The sequence below is a fragment of the Amblyomma americanum genome, chromosome 1 (genome assembly GCF_052857255.1).
Source record: "Amblyomma americanum isolate KBUSLIRL-KWMA chromosome 1, ASM5285725v1, whole genome shotgun sequence".
Taxonomy (NCBI): domain Eukaryota; kingdom Metazoa; phylum Arthropoda; class Arachnida; order Ixodida; family Ixodidae; genus Amblyomma; species Amblyomma americanum.
The window spans coordinates 169787525-169803896 of NC_135497.1; the positions used below are offsets into that span (position 1 = coordinate 169787525).

The window sequence follows — 16372 nt, forward strand, 5'->3', positions numbered from 1 at the left end:
ATTTAGCAACATGTGAGAGACAAATACCGTTCATAAACAAACTACAGACATGGGTAGACAAAAATGGTTTCCAGCTCTCCACACAAAAACAGTGAGTGTTCTGTTCTCACTAATATGAGGCCTACAACCCAACCCCACCTTACATCTAAACAGCACCGAACTACCTGTAAAAAGTGAAATAAAATTTCTAGGCATTACTTTTGACAAAAAACTGACATTCGTACCTCACATCATTGCTCTTAAAAAGAAAGCCACCCGATTCTTGAATATACTCAAAGTACTTCCCCGAAAATACTGGGGTTCTGATAGGACATGTCTTCTACAAATTTATCTCTCTGTAATACGTCGTACCTTAGATTATGGATGTATAGTATATGGGGCAGCGATGCAGTGCACAATTTAGGTTTACGTCTTTCCATTGGTGCATACAGGACATCACCCATAAATAGCCTATACGTAGAAACTAATGAACCATCACTTACAGACAGAAGAACCATGCTTACATGCTTGTACGTTCTAAAAATCCATTCCCTGCAAAAACATCTGTTACCCTAAAGCTGCGAAGTGCCCATCTCGAACGCTCGTTAACAATAAACTGCAGGCTACCAGACCACTGCTTTTGCAATTTGAAGAGATGTGCCAGAATTCAATAAAACATTTTGCTGGGCGAGTTGGCTCATTTTGCTCGAGGGGATGCTTGCATGCTTGCATGCAGGGGATGCTTGCATGCTTGCAATCTTGGCATGCAAAACACGTTACCTGGTATTGCGCAAAGATGAGACCCACTACCATCATGGTACAATTTCTCTGCAATCTGCGATTTCACTCTTACACACTTCCAGAAGAAACTAGCGCCGCAACAACATATCGTACAAGAGTTTCTTGCACTCGAGGAAAAGTACAGTACTTTCACAGCTGTTTATACAGATGGCTCAAAAACAGACGCTTACGTTGGAAGCGCAGTGGTACAAGAGAATTGGAATGAAATAGTAAGGCTTCCACAGTGTGCCTCCATTTTCACTGCCGAATGCTACACTATTTCTGTAGCCATACAAAAAATAGTGAATGAGAACCTCGCAAGGACAAAATATAAAACTCTGCTGGGTACCTAGCCATATCGTCATAAAAGGCAACAAAAGCTCAAGCTCATGATAAGCAAATCAAGAAAGTAAATATACCGTTTAAAGATTGCGTTAACTTAATTCATCATAACATAAGACAGAAATGGCCGTATGTGAAACAACGAAGCAAATAACAAACTGCTCAATGTAAAACCAATTATAGGTGAATGGAAATCCTGCACCCACCAGGAAAATTTTAAGGAAGCGATTATCTGCCGTCGTCGCATAGGACACACACATCTCACTCACAATTTCCTACTGACAAAACAAGGTAAACCTGTTTGCGAAGAATACGGAGATGAAGTTAGGGTTAACCATATTTTATTCTCTTGTGCAAAACTTGAAGAAGTAAGGAAAAAGTACTTTACTCAATTTTATAACGAATACATTCCTTTTCATCCTGCGCTGCTTTTAGGGGATAATGCAATTGTTGATATGTTGTGTGTTTTTAGTTTTATTAGAGAAACGGGATTTCTCGAGAAACTTTTTTACCCACTGGTACGTTGAATTTTAGTACACCTCAGCCACTTTCTCATCCCTGAGAAGGCTGAGGCCTTTATTTGATCAGTTGGGAGCCTCAAGATTTTAGCCAGGGCAAGGACCGAGGTTAACTGACGTCCTTTAAAACTTTTAATAGTACCAATTTATAAAATTTTTTTTGTCCTTACGGGGTAGTTCTAACTTTGAGAGCACTCTAAACCACTGAAGATCTTTAACATTTCTATAAAACTACCCAGGAAATTTCTTCATACCTTGAGCTTGGCGCATAATGGCCTTAGTTGTCTCTGTGCCATAAAAACCCTACACACCCAACACCCAGGATATAATAAATTGGTTTGTACATGGATAGTTTCGTTATTACTTAATTCACTGGTTTTTAGGAATAAGTCGTTAAGAATAAGAATAAGGTGCAAAGAGATAATTTTTGTAGTCCTAAAATTTTCAGTTGCCTCCTTGGCCTATGCAAACATATTTTTGACTTCCTGGAAGCAAGAAATTCTCTCTGGGTTTGAGTTATTCTGTTATTATAACATATATACACCTCTGATCACTACTGTTATGATAACAATCATGTTGACCATTCATATTGTTACCTGGCCCAAAGTCTAGGCAGGCACAAGGACGACCGGAGCACAGGGCACAGATCACAGCGAACACCAAGCGGATAGCGCGCACACACCGGACACTTCCTTCACGTCGTCTTTACAGAGATTATCCGTTGTAATATTGTCGATTTGCTTGTTTGTGATCCCTTTTCTCCAAAAGGTTTTTCTTCATAGTACTGTGAAAGACAAGCTATTTTCATTGCTTCTTACAACTCATACATTCACACACACATGTACACACAAAGACATGCCATAAACACAAGCACATATGTGGAGCAGTTTAGGGATAAATAGTGTGCGATAATAACCCAGGCTCTTCATTTTCGATGCTAATCAAGACAAAAAGAGGCCAGCACATTTTGATTCCATAACTGTCTGCTTTATTTGTACTTGTTCGGCTAAATGATGTCAATCAAAAACTTCATGAGGTTGCTGCAATTAAAAGTATGTAATTGCCTATGTGTTTTTCAGGATGCCAAGGGAAACAGAATCCATCAATGGGATCGAGTGTTCACGCAGAGAGGTGGGTAAACTGCACCTTGTATGTCGTACATGTTGGCTAATTATCCTGATGCCATCTGCTTTTCTGCAACTTTCTTGCCACTGTTGAAGTGCAGTCATTTCTTGGTAGAATATTTGCCATAATTCCTTGCACAGGCATCTATTCTTCTGAGCTCCAACTCTCTGATCAACCTGTTCTTGGAGACTGGACTATCAATGTGGATGTGCTGGTAAGTTGACCTTATTTGATGAAGCTGTAGCTTTGTGGAATGAGTTTTATTTTTAATGCATTACATTTTTATATACTACTTGTGCAAGGAGGCAATACATAAAAAGACATTGTACTTGGGCATTAATTACACTAGAGGAAATATGTGATTGTGATTATTAGTTTCTATTATTTAACAAATTTCTCGCAGTCAGGATCCAGGTCAGTGTGTAAAGAGGAAAAAAATGTTTACCTCTTGTCTTTAATTCTGCGAATCAGCACTATCTTAGTTTCCTGATCACAACTGCCTGTTTTTCTGACTAATGCAGCTCGTAAGTCTCACTGGACCACAAGATGAACCTGCTTGTTTAGTCAGACTAGTGCTTGTGAGAAATGTGACAAATCTTTGTATTAAAATCAAAATAAAATTTTTCAGCAAAATACCATTCCGCAGACCTTTTTAGTGATATCATGAAGGCATGTGTACCGACAACTCGGAAGTGGCTTGTATTTTGGGTAGAATGTTGCATGTAAGTCTTCACTGTTGCATTAGATTTTGAAAAAAAAAAAGCCCTCTTTGTAGTTCGGCGAATATAGTATTTGTTTGCTAGTATTATGCATAGGTAGAGAGACATAATGTGTCCAATTTGAGGGCAATAAAACTGACAGGAAGACTAGCCTTTCTAGGTGAATATGATGCAAAGGGAAAAAAGTGCTTAAATTTGGGTCTTCTAGCAAACTAAATTACATCGTGCAGTACTTTAACTGTTAGTACAGAACTCTGCCAAAAAAAGCAAAGATACACGTGGAGCTATATTCATGTTTAGTCGTGCATAAACTTAAATCATTAATTTGTGTTGCAAATGCACCCGCAACTGAACAGCCAGGTGCACTTTTGCAATAAAATGTGCAGTAGTAAATACTCAATTGCAGAAATCACTATATAGTTCTACAATAAAATTGCTTGACAAAAACATTGTGATGGCAAATGATTCCAATCCTGGATAGTTTTGGGGATAAAACTCTAGTTGAAGCTTGAGCGCAAAGATGTGTGCACTCGTGGTGTGAAATGATTGAAAATCCTCTAAATATTGTTAACGTTAAGTTTACATCTATGCTGCTCATATTTTCAGGGTCAGAAGTTTAGGAAAAGTTTCACAGTTGCCGAATATGGTAAGTTTGCTTGCGTAGGTTTGCTAGGCAACAAGCACAAAATTTTGAGAAAGTGCAAGCAGTTTTGGCCCACTTTAATATCCTTTGATCCATTTCTTATTAACTTTTCAGTGCTGCCCACATTCGAGGTTAAGGTGTCACTTCCTTCTTATGCCACATACAACAAGTCTGAAGTCGTTGCCACAGTTTCAGCTGCGTGAGTTGCGTCTACAGTGTTGTTCAGTATTCCCAGTTGACCTATCAAGAGTGTGTTGGTTACTTCATTGCAAGCAGTATGACATATTAAAACCTACTTTTTCATAAACTTTTCTTCATAGCTACACGTATGGCAAGCCAGTGAAAGGTACTGTTACACTGACAGTCACTCCCCGCACTCGATACCACCAGTTGAACCCAAGGCCTTATGAGCAGTACCAGACGAAGACAACGGTGAGTTGTGGATCATGGCCCACTTATCATGGAGTTGTGGCCCACTTATAACAGTTGCAGTTATAATGAATGGTCACTTATTATGAACGAAGGTGGAGCTACTGTTAAAATATGTATTATGGATATACTGCTGTGTGTCCCATATAAAATGAATAACCATGGCCGCACTGCTTTGTTATAACGAACGAGGATGCACCATAAACTTGCTCTGCTGTCGAAAAACTGGTGCTTCCCATCAGCGCGAAGACCAAAGAGCATCTCCCAGCTTTCATAATTCCTCCTAAATAAAGTGCCAACACCACAGAAAAGAATAAAAAGACGACGCTGAAATTGCAGTTAACCCATAGGCCAAGCACACCTCAAAAGGCTACAAGGTCAATCGATGCATGCATTTGATCTGGCTGAGCGAAGCATTTGAAGTGGCAAGTGTGAGACAAGAACGGTGTTGACAGTGAAACTATAGCACACAGCTGGTGGTTAACCAGTGACAACGATTTGAGAAGTTTGAATGCCAGTCGTGATATGCCCTCTTGGCCCACCTGGACTAGTGATGTGCGTCACCTGCGCAATTGAAACTGCATTTTCTGTCCTGCCGGAGCATGAAGGCAGGTTGCCGACGGCAGATTCACATGTGACATGGTAGCTTCGTAGCTACATCCTTATGACTTAGAAGCAGATCTAAGATGAAGATGCTTACCTGCCGTAACCACTTATCATGAACGCTTCAATTGCTCTCGTCTGCAGCAAAAGTCTTGGCCCATAATACATGAACACTGGAGAGCATAGAAAGCGGCTTGACGTGGTCTGCTTCCAAGAAGGAAACGTAGTTCAGTGATACTTTTTAAAGAAATAAACGCCCTTTTTGTCTGACTGCATTTTTTGGCTGTACTAGGGCAAGTCCACTTACTACGAACTTCAGGTACAACGAACGTTATTTGCGTGACCGTCGGGTTCGTTATAAGTGAGCTCAACTGTATACATATGGCACTTGGTGTGAGCAGTTTCCCTTGGCAGCATTATATAGATCTTGTTCATTTAATTTCAGTTGCACAGTGCACCATGCTGGCAACCATGGCGCGCAAGTGCAACAATTCTGTTGTCCGCCAATCGATAATGACCCCTGCTGCAAGCTGTAGCAGAGGGGACTTTCGTCAGCACCCTTCAGGGGCTGGTGCTCCCATTGTTCAGCATCTTTTGGGTTGCGAGCAGCCCTCAATTTGAGCTCTTTAGTTTCGAACTTGTCAACACTATGGTGGCTGACAGGATACAGGGTTGCCAAACAGAAGCCTCCTGCCGTCCACCAGTTATGAGAGTGAATTAGGTCTACACCTCTAAAAATGGGTCACCAACTAGCCAAACATTATACCCTTCTGCAGGTCTGTAGGATTATGAGGGATGAAACCTTATAGTATGTTGCCGTGGGACTGAAAGAATTTTTCATGTAAACCAGATTTTTTTTGCATTATGTCTGTGTGAGAGTAATACCCCTGTCACACGGCATTCCTCAAAGGCCTTTCCAGCAAAGGCACCTTTTTTCACCAAAGGAGCGAAAGCTTAAAGGAGAAGCGACGCTGCTACATGGTGCATCCCAAAGGTGAAACAGTCGTTGAGGCTTAGCACCCGCTGCTGTGCTCGAGCCGGCTGAAGTGAGTGTTTTAAAATTGAAGTGGAGAATTCTGTTCATTCGTTGAGCTCAGACAATTTTTTTTCATTCTAATTGCTTGCTTGAAAGAACTGCAACAGCAGCTCTCATCAGCAGCAGCAGGTTTTGTGTATTGCCTTTGCCACCAGGGGCACTTGGGATTGCTGCAACACTTTACTGTCTTAAAATCTAGGCATAAAATATAAACACCACACAAAACGCGCAGCCAGACACAACTTTTGTGTCTTTAAAAGATATTTTCAAACATTGTTGGCTTCATCTACTTTTTTTTCATTGCTTTTACTTTTTGATGTTGGATGGCACTGCGATCACAGGTTTTCGAAGGCCGCGCCTTTGGGCTCCAAATGTCTCGGACGGGCGCCTTCGCCTCCAAGGCCCTTAGCGACAAAGGCGCTACATTTGTGCCGTGTAGCTGCACACCTTACGCCTTTGGATATAAGGACCCGATTCTCAAAGGCCTTTGCGGTGCCCGTGCGACAGGGGTATAGCAGTAGTCTCCAAACTGTTCAGCTTATTGTCAATTCATTGTTTTGGACAGCAAGATTATTTGTGTCTAAAAAATTGGACTGTTTAGCATTGTCAGATTTGCAGTATAATGATGTGATGTATCTGAAGTGTAGAAATGCTAACAAACTCTTCTAATCAACACCCTTCTTTTTCTTAAAATCCAGATTGATGGTAGCGTGGACATACCTGTGGCAATTGTACGAGACCTGTCACTTAAGACTGACTTCTTTTCACGGGAGATCGAGTTCTTTGCCCTGGTAACCGAAGAGCTGACTGGCCGGAAGTACAATTCCACCAGTTATATCACAGTTCATGACAAAGAAATCAAAGTGGAGCTTGTGAAGACATCTGAGACTTTCAAGCCAGGACTGAAGTACACTTGCTTTGTGAGTGAACACACTGTTACCTGGCGCTTTACAGGATATTTGTTGCATTATATGCCAGACGTGGTCGCCACCTTCCTCATTTTCTATGTTGACCATTGTTAAAAGGAAACTAAAAAACTGTCAGTGAAAACCTTAATGCCAGACCAAGGACAGGAGTTGGCACTCTGTTTGTTAAAGAGATCTTGAAATGGTTTTGACATTTGCATTGTAATGTGTTAAATCTGCAGGGGAGGCAAAGCTCTGCCCATCTGCCAAGGTGTTCGGGCTAAGGAAGAAAGGCATGACATGGAAGGAGGGTCATTTGTATTTGCATGTATTTTCACTGATGTAGAACATGTAGACAAAATCCTTGTGAGAAAACTAAGTAGTGGCAAACCATTTTTGGTGCCCTTTAACCCTTTACGTGACAGCAGGACACATGTGTCTCACTCGCTTCAAGTGCTGGCAAATGAAAATTGGTGCACCTATGTATAAAATTTTTACATGCTGTATACTACTGAATTATCAAACGAACCATTCAATACATTTTTATCTTTTGGTACTAGGCCTCCTTGGTGTTCTGCATGTTTTTACAAGCACGGGTGCAAAGCTTGATAAGACCCATCTTGGCGGGAAACAAACATTTTGAAAAATTGCAGAGATATTGAGCCTTTCCCATCAGTCAAAGGCCACATAACTTCTTGAAGCAATGTTCACTTCTAATCCAGATTGTCTCATATGTTCAAAAGACTGAGGTAAAGATGTGTAGCAAATTTGAGGTATTTCTAGGAAGTCATTGGTGCAGCTGTGTACTTCTTTTCTCTACAAAACTAGAGGTCAAAACAGCTTAAAGTGATGTCATTCAATTCCTAGAGGCATTCTGAGTGCAACTTTACAATTTGTATGCTTGTGAGGCATGACCAGAGCTTGTGCCTTATAAAAGGTTAAAATCAAGCACCATGCCATTGAATAACCTTAGATTCTTTTTTTTTGCATTTTTTTCTATTGTTGGTTCATTCTTTGAGAGGTGTGCCGAAGTGTTTAGGATGCTTGCAATACGATAAGCATTTTAGAAGCTTACCGTACCAGGAGCTTGGAAGAACGCAAATGTAATATTAATTTATAAGAAAGGAGACGCCAAGGACTTGAAAAATTACAGACCGATAAGTTTACTGTCCGTTGCCTAGAACCTATTTACTAACGTAATCGCTAATATAGTCAGGGCAACCTTAGACTTTAATCAACCAAATGATCAGGCAGGCATTCTTAAAGGATATTCCACAATAGATCATATTCACACTATCAATCAGATGATAGAGAAATGCGCAGAATATAACCAACCCCTGTATATAGCCTTCATTGATTATGAGAAAGCATTCGACTCAGTGGAAACCTCAGCAGTCATACAGGCATTGCGGAATCGGGGTGTAGATGAGCCTTATGTCAAAATACTGGAAGATATATATAAGAACTGTACAGCTACCATAGTCCTCCATAAAGTCAGCAATGAAATTCCAACAAGGAAGGGCATCAGGCAAGGAGACACGATTCACCAATGCTATTCACTGCATGCTTACAGGAGGTATTCCGAGGCCTGAATTGGGAACTGTTAGGGATAAGAGTTAATGGAGAATACCTAAATAATCTGCGATTCGCTGATGACATTGCCTTCCCGAGTCACTCAGGAGATGAACTGCAAATCATGATCATTGAGTTAGACAGACAGAGCAGTATGGTGGGTCTAAAAATTAACGTGCAGAAAACCAAAGTAATGTTCAACAGTCTAACAAAGGAACAGCAGTCCACATTTGGCAATGAGGTGCTGGAAGTGGTAAGGGCAGGTAGTGACAGCTGATCCAGATCATGAGATACAAATAACTAGAATGATAAGAACGGGGTGGAGCGCATATGGCAGGTTCTCTCAGATCATGAATAGCAGGTTACCAATATCCCTCAAGAGAAAAGTGTACAACAGCTGTATTTTACCGGTACTCACCTACGGGGCAGAAACGTGGAGTCTCAGAAAACGTGGAGTCTCAGAACGTACAGTGGTTGACTATTGCTTTCTAAGTTTACTTTGAGCAGCTACTGCGAGGCAAAGAGTGCAGCAGACGAACATAGCACTGGACCATGCGAGGAATGTTTTTGGCTCCCATTTTGTATTTACGTTGGGCATAAACTGCAAAGTTCCTAGTCTATGCTACAAATAACCTCAATGGGGCAGGAGAGTTTAGTACATGCTTCCTTCCTGATAGTGTCTTTATGCTAATTCATGATTGCAGTCAAGGTTCAGAAGGGCGTGCTTGTACTTTTATCACCCTTTATGGCTTTATCACCCTTTATGGCTTTATGGCCTCCGTTTTATCAGCCTTGTAATGTGCTAATTGGCATGCTTAGTTTGTTTTATTTAGTGCATTTAGATTTGTTGTTGGTGTGTGTACGCCTCTTACATTATATGTGCGAGTGTTCAGAAATGAGTCTTACTTTTGCCACTGCAGCTCAAGGTGGCTTACCAGGATGACAGCCCTGTGAATGATGCAGTGAACCAGCTGGTGCTGCACTATGGTTTCAATTTCAACGAAGAGCTGTGGCAGAGTAGCCAGCACTGGGTGCCGCAGAATGGAGTAATTCGGCTGGAGTTTTATCCACCCAATGAGAACAGCACGGTAATCCTGGGTTTCCGGGCCGAGTTCAGGGGCCAGACTTACTACTTGGATGGAATCTACCCAGCCAAGTCACCGAGTCGCAGCTTCCTCCAAGCTTTCATGGTCACTGAGGAGCCCAAGGTGGGCGACCTTATTGAGTTTGAGGTCAATGCCACAGAGCCCTTGGACCATCTTGTCTATGAGGTGAGTATGTATATTGCTTTGTGGGCTGCCTTCTTGTCGTTTGCATGGCTGGCACATAGATGCATAGAAGTTGAGAAGGAATGCTCATACATGAGTGGCATATGCTGAACTTTGGCTGTTCAGGGTGAAGGGACAAAAGAAGTTCAGGAATTAAGCTTACAGGTTCATTTTATCTGAGGGGCATACAGTTGCATTTTGCTGCTGTCTTTCTCAGAGTTCGGATGCATATGCTCATGCCGAGAAGCTGTGAAGTATGCTAACTGCAATGTATTGGTACTTTTCACAAAGCACATGCAATTTAAGTAGATAGATGGATTTTTTGAAGCAAAGAGAATGTTTTTTGGCCTTGAAAAAAATAATGAAAATGAATATGTTATAATGTGTAATGCGAGTATAGTAGAGCAGTCAGGGTATGTTGGTGATTCATGGTGAAAATGTACGGCGCAAAGAAAGACGAGCACGCGAGAAAGACTCATGGAACATAAGAGCGCTTGTGTGTTCTATGTGTCTTCCTCGTGTCCTCGTCTTTCTTTGTGCTGTACATTTTCCTCATAGTAGAGCATGCATGCCAAGCTGTTGTAGACCTTGTAGCCACTGCATTTATGGTGTTTGTAAGCTTGCCACTAGTGTGTTCTCACTTGCTTCGGCTTTCTTTTTTTTCCTTAGGGCTTTTGTGGCCCGCAATGACAATGTATTCTTCTCTTTTGCAGGTCGTGGGTCGTGGAGACATAGTGTTTGCACAAACTCTCCCCGTATCTGGTGTACGAAGCTATCGGTTCAGCTTCTCTGCCACATTCCGCATGGCTCCAAAGGCCCGGGTACTTGTCTACTATGTCAGGAAAGATGGCGAAGTCGTGGCTGATGCTGTTAATTACGATGTCGGAGGAATTCTTCGCACACCAGTGAGTCATTTTCGTCAGTGTAGCAGTACTTAAATGTAGCGCAGATGGGTTTCTTTAGGTGCCTTAGCTTGTTTGTAGTTGGAAATTTGAGGAGTATGTTAACTTGGGATTTGTTTTGTTGATTTATTGGTCATGCTAAGATAATCGAGACTGAAGTGCTACAGCAGGGCAGCAGTGAATGTTTGTTGGTCATTTCCTTCATTGTCATCTTTTGCAGGTGCATGTCCAGACAAGCATAGCCGAAACAAAGCCTGGTGGACAAGTGAATGTGTTGGTATCTACAAAACCCAATGCCTATATTGGGGTGCTCGGTGTTGACCAGAGTGTGCTGCTGCTTAAAAAGGGCAATGACTTGAGCCAAGAACAGGTAACTATGCTTTTTTGGCAGTGTTTACACAGCTTGTACAGCACTTGCAGCATGTGCCAGTGTTCAGTGCATGAAATAGTGCATATGTAACATATCGTCGACGATATTTTGTTATGCAGAGAGGTGTTGCAGTGGCTACAGGGGATGAGTGTTAAAAGAAAAATGGGGCTGGAAAACTGACTGAAGTACTCTTGTATTTGCAGGTTATAGAGGAACTGGAGTCATTTGACAGTGGGAAAAAGGCAAAGTTGTGGCCTCCATGGTACAGACGGCGTAGACGCTCTCTCTGGTGGCCAGGATCAACAACAGCTCATGATCTCTTCAAGGTAAAGTCTGAACTTTGGTATTTTTTTGGTGCTAAACACTTGCTATTTTTTTTGCACCCTAAACCATCATTGCATAGCCAAAGGTGAGCCACTTTAATTCAAGGAACTAGTAATGCAAGAATTTTATCAAGACATATTTTTTAGTTTTTAAAAATGTGAATAACAAGAGAGATTGTGTTTGCACTTAAGGTTTTTTTCGTCAGGGCACTAAACTTTCTCCTACCATCTAACCTAAGAAATATTGTACACGAACTTGAATCCGCCTGCTTGAGCGAGGAGTAGCATGGGCCAGTTAACTAACTTGTGGCATCATGTAAAACTAAATGCTAGCGAGTTGCTGATCCTTCATGTGCAATGCTGGGAGTAATGCTTACCTCCTATTTCCCACCTTTTACTGAGGAAAGTTGTGTGGACAATGCTAGTTTCTTTTTATTCAGATTTCATGTTCCTGAAAGTTGAAGGCAGCTTAGAGTTGCAGACGAGCACTAAATAAATTATTTGAAAAGGAAAAAAAAGACTTTTGCATTTATTCATGGGTGCACTGTTTTTCATGAAAAATTTTGCTATTTGTGCAGGATGCTGGCATGGCTGTCCTTACTAACGGCCTTGTGTATGAGTTTGATGATGCAAGTAAGTGGGATGTCTACTGAATACATGTTTGACTGATTTTGTGAAAGCACTTTGAAGTGAGTTTGAGTCAAATTTGTTTGGCTCAGCGTGCCCTTAGGAAATGTACAGCTGCAGGCTGGTACTCTGTGTTATGCATTTCCTTGATTAGTCAGGGGTTTCGCTTGTTTGGTGAAAGCATGAAAAGCAGATAGATTTTTTAAGTGCAGGTATTTCAAACTTGCCTGATTTGAGTTGCCACTTTATTCTAACAGATGCTCTTTTCCCATCAGCATCAAGTGTATTAAAAACAAAAGCTCCCCCCCCAGTTCAATCTCTGCATACTTTGAATACATTTTTGGGTCCTGCCGAGTGTGAATTATGCTGAGAGTAGACTGTTCTTGATATGACATCATCAGCAAGCTTCAATTCATGACTGAGCATCAGATAAACAGAAGTGTACTACTGTTAAGCATACTATAGTTGAATTGAGCTAGCATAATAATTTTTTTCATGATATGTATAAGTACTGTTAGGTATCTCACATACAACCCTAAAGCCAGGTTCTGGTCAAAAAAGTAGTTTCATGTTATTTTCTTGAAGAAGTTAAACACTCAGTTGTTGTTTTTTTTTGGTAATTATTGATTTTGTTGGAGGCTCAGTTCTAACTTTAGAAAACATGGAAAGAATCATAGGTTCTGTGCATGGATAACAAGCTTGTCTTATTTCTAATTTTTTGCATAAAGTTATATTGTAGACATGTTTTTCTGCTTATTTTTGCATAATTGTCTGTTGGTGTGAAATGCAGGGTACTAGGTTAAAAAAAATTCAATAACAGGTGTTTTGGTGAAATTGTTGGTATAGTCTTGCAATTATATATCACATTTTTGTTTTTGGCTTTTCTTTCTGCCCATATATTTTTGAGCAGTGCAATTTAATATATTTTAATTGTTGTAGAGAGAGAGAGGTAAAGCAGTTAACTTCTTAATCACGAAAAGGAGCATTTTGCTCTTTATGCAGAATGAGACCAGCTGATCCTTGCATCCTTGGGCTTTGCAAGCAGATTTACTGAGAGTGCTTCTTTGAAGAATGCTTTGATAGGGCAACTTTTTCCCCTGATTGCTGGCTATGGGAAGATCAGGTGTCACGTGTGACGATTTCACCTGTGAGAGATTGTAGCCATCAAAGGAGAAGTCCAAGCCTGTGTCATGAATTTGTGACAACTGGCCAGAAGAGGTTAAAGATGTTGTTTATGGGTTTTGGCTTTTAAAGAAGGAAATCAGGTCTTAATACTATTTGTGTCATGCATGCTTACTTGGAATTTTATAGCAGTTTCTTAAACCCTCACTTTGATTAAGCGGTGCTTGGAGCATTAGCTCAGAGATGTAGGCCTTTCCGGTGTTTATATACTGTCCTGTAACCCGGGCAGTTTTTTTTATCACATGCACTTCGTGCCATATCAAGACATCCTTATTCTTTGCTCTGCATGTGAAGCTGTTGCAAGAGTATTTATTTATGCACTGGACTCACGTTAATTTGAACTTGCTGAATTCCAACTTGCACTTTATTTGACTTGACGTTTTGGTCCCATCAAGATCACATGGATGGAATAGGCTGGTCTTAATTCGAACTCTGCATAATTGAAATATTTGGTCCCCCTCGTATTCGAATTATCGAGAGTCGACTGCACATATCTTGCCTAAAGGGTTTTTGAGCTTAAAAAAATCCAATGCTTTTGCTTTGGGGGAAAGCAGTAAAACTAAATGTGAAACATGTTTTTTTTTTCTTTCTGTGAAGCTTCAAATTAGTTGGTACTTTGCTTGACTAATATCACCTTAAATTTTTGAGACGAGACAGCACATTGCTTTAAATGGTTCTTATTGGAGGGGGTGCATTTGATCCCCAAACTATGCTGACATCAAGTGTATCATGTTTTTTTAGTGCATCAAAATTTTATCTCAAGCTTTTTTTGCTGCCTAAATAAAGTTAATACATACTTTTTATTAATGTTGCTTACTCTCATAATTTTTTCCTCCTTGCCATAATTGCCAACCCTTCAAAGTCTACTATCGTTCTGGATTTGGTGGTGAATTTGAGCTTGACGACTCAGCGTACTCTGGGGGAGCGGCAGGTCGTAACGAGGGAAAGCACCGACTGCGACGCTTCTTTCCTGAGACTTGGCTGTGGAATAGCACCTTAACAGGGTAGGCTTTGGCTGCCAGCATGCTTGGCCCATTGATCCATATCAAAGCCTCTCCAGCCATGCAGATCCCCTGATACATAGTTGTGATTTCAAAGCACCAGCTTGCTTACGTAGAACTATGCTTATGCTCTCTTAACTACTTAGGTTTGTGTATTTAAATTACACTTTTCCTTTGTCAAGCCTGAAATATATAAACTCAACCTCAGGTGAGTGTTGTCCCTAGTTCAGCACATATGAACTTGTGTTGATGTTTAAAATGGTCTACCAAATGGTTTACCAAGCAATGGTCTAAATTTACAGTTAACTGCATTTAAACACCTCAATATTAAATCCATGATGAAATAGGTTGTCCCATATGCCACAAACAGTGAAACTAGTGCTTAATTTTAAATATTTAGCTGTGGCTTTCTGTTTAATAGTATGCTGAGTAGAATCCATGGGGACTTAAGAAAGTTATTATAAAACATGGCTGTTGAATATGTAGGTGACCTTAAGAATGTGTGGATGAAAAAGCCAGTACACCTTTTTATCACAGAACTCTATTATTTATTGGTGTATACTCTGCATGGCTGGAGTGCTGCACTTTGTGCAGAATGAAAACAGCAGACTTGCAGAAGCTTTTGCTTTGAATTCTGCACTCTGTTCACATGACACTGCTTTTGCATTTACTTATGCCAAAGTAGAGCAAATGCTGTGCAGGCAGTGAGTACTTCTGACACCCTTGATTACACATTTGCATATACGTATAATGTTTTTGCCAAAAGGAACCAGCCAACAGGGTTTGCTTCTCAGCTGTATAGTGGAACACTTACAGAAACCCTAATGACCAAAAGGGCTCAAAAGGGGAGGATAAGAATTCTCCTTACTTTGCAGATTTAGAGCTTAAGGGTTGGCACAAATGCTCCACTGCTCGGCTGAGAAGCAAAGCCCATTGCTTGGTTACTTTGGCAAAGGTGGTTACCCCTTGCAGCATTCTTCCTTTTCAGCTATTTACACGCGTGCACTTTCTTTGCCATGTTTTCTTCTTGCTCCTTTGACACAGAAGTTTAACAGCTTCCTCTTCAGCTCCAAATGTTTGTGTTTTAGCTCTTAAATTTTTTTTATATTTAGCATATGGCATTTGTGTATCACGAGAAAAAAAATATTCCCCTCTATTGCAGACTTTTTTTTAATAAGTTTCTCGAGTTCTGTCTGGAAAACGATAGGCAGGAAGAGAACTGAGTGAGAGCGCATGAAAACATATTTCTAGGCCAGGTATAGTGCTTCTACAGTGACAACAATTACAATGAAAAATAGTCTCTTACTCCCAGTCATTACCTACTCCTGTTGGGGTGCATTAAGTTGTGTTCAGTGGTACATACTACTGATAACACTGCATTAGATAACTTTAGTGAGCATTGATTTGTGTGGAAAGCTGTGTACGTAAAAGCTGTAAAAGCTATCACGTTATCACCTAGTCTGTGGTCTGCGCAACAGCTTGCCGCAGAATAACTTGTTTTTTTTCTTTGTGTGTGCTTCAGTAACGTACTTTGCTTGTGCTTCTCAACCGCCTCTAAATTATGGGGTTAGACATCGTCTGAATCACTGCTTCTAAGCTTTGCTACTACCTGCTTTTTATGCTGCTTGCTCGCTTTCTCAGCTGTTGCTTCCTCTCACTGCTGCCACCTGAAACTTTGCTTTTTCTGAAAAGTTGCAGCTTCTGCAAACTTCTGGCATCTTGTCATGCTGTTTCCCTTGTGGGTGCATCAATGCGCAATAATTCTTCGTGTAAAATAATGAGAAAACTGTCTTTGAAGCTGTAGTATTATTTAATCAGACTGCCTTTGTAGCTTGTGGAGTATAATTAATCGTTCTTAACTTTTCTCTGCTGCCTGGTGTATGTAGATGAAAACATTTCTTGCTGAAATAATACCAGTTATGGCATGGAGGGTGCAAAGTATGCTCAAGGAGAGATTTAGGGATGCCCCAACTATTATTTTGAATACAGCGTAAACCAAGCTGAAAAAAACTGCATTGAACTGAGGACAAGCATTTGATATGCTTTTA

The 16372-nt window shown here is 40.7% G+C and overlaps 1 protein-coding gene across 16 annotated transcripts in view; it reads left to right on the top strand.

The window, feature by feature from the left end:
- Positions 1 to 16372, top strand: part of LOC144114177 (CD109 antigen-like) — a 121008-nt gene that overhangs the window by 62890 nt on the left and 41746 nt on the right. For 11 of the 16 annotated variants that reach the window (XM_077647737.1, XM_077647745.1, XM_077647742.1 and 8 more), the window contains 11 exons: positions 2699 to 2750; positions 2885 to 2958; positions 4070 to 4109; positions 4221 to 4305; positions 4427 to 4538; positions 6873 to 7094; positions 9572 to 9922; positions 10633 to 10824; positions 11042 to 11191; positions 11395 to 11517; positions 12093 to 12147. In XM_077647737.1, coding sequence (XP_077503863.1) covers positions 2699 to 2750; positions 2885 to 2958; positions 4070 to 4109; positions 4221 to 4305; positions 4427 to 4538; positions 6873 to 7094; positions 9572 to 9922; positions 10633 to 10824; positions 11042 to 11191; positions 11395 to 11517; positions 12093 to 12147 — 1456 coding nt within the window. Of the gene's footprint in view, positions 1 to 2698; positions 2751 to 2884; positions 2959 to 4069; positions 4110 to 4220; positions 4306 to 4426; positions 4539 to 6872; positions 7095 to 9571; positions 9923 to 10632; positions 10825 to 11041; positions 11192 to 11394; positions 11518 to 12092; positions 12148 to 14185; positions 14328 to 16372 lie in introns of all 16 variants that reach the window. The other 5 variants (XM_077647749.1, XM_077647747.1, XM_077647736.1 and 2 more) reach the window with 1 other exon arrangement.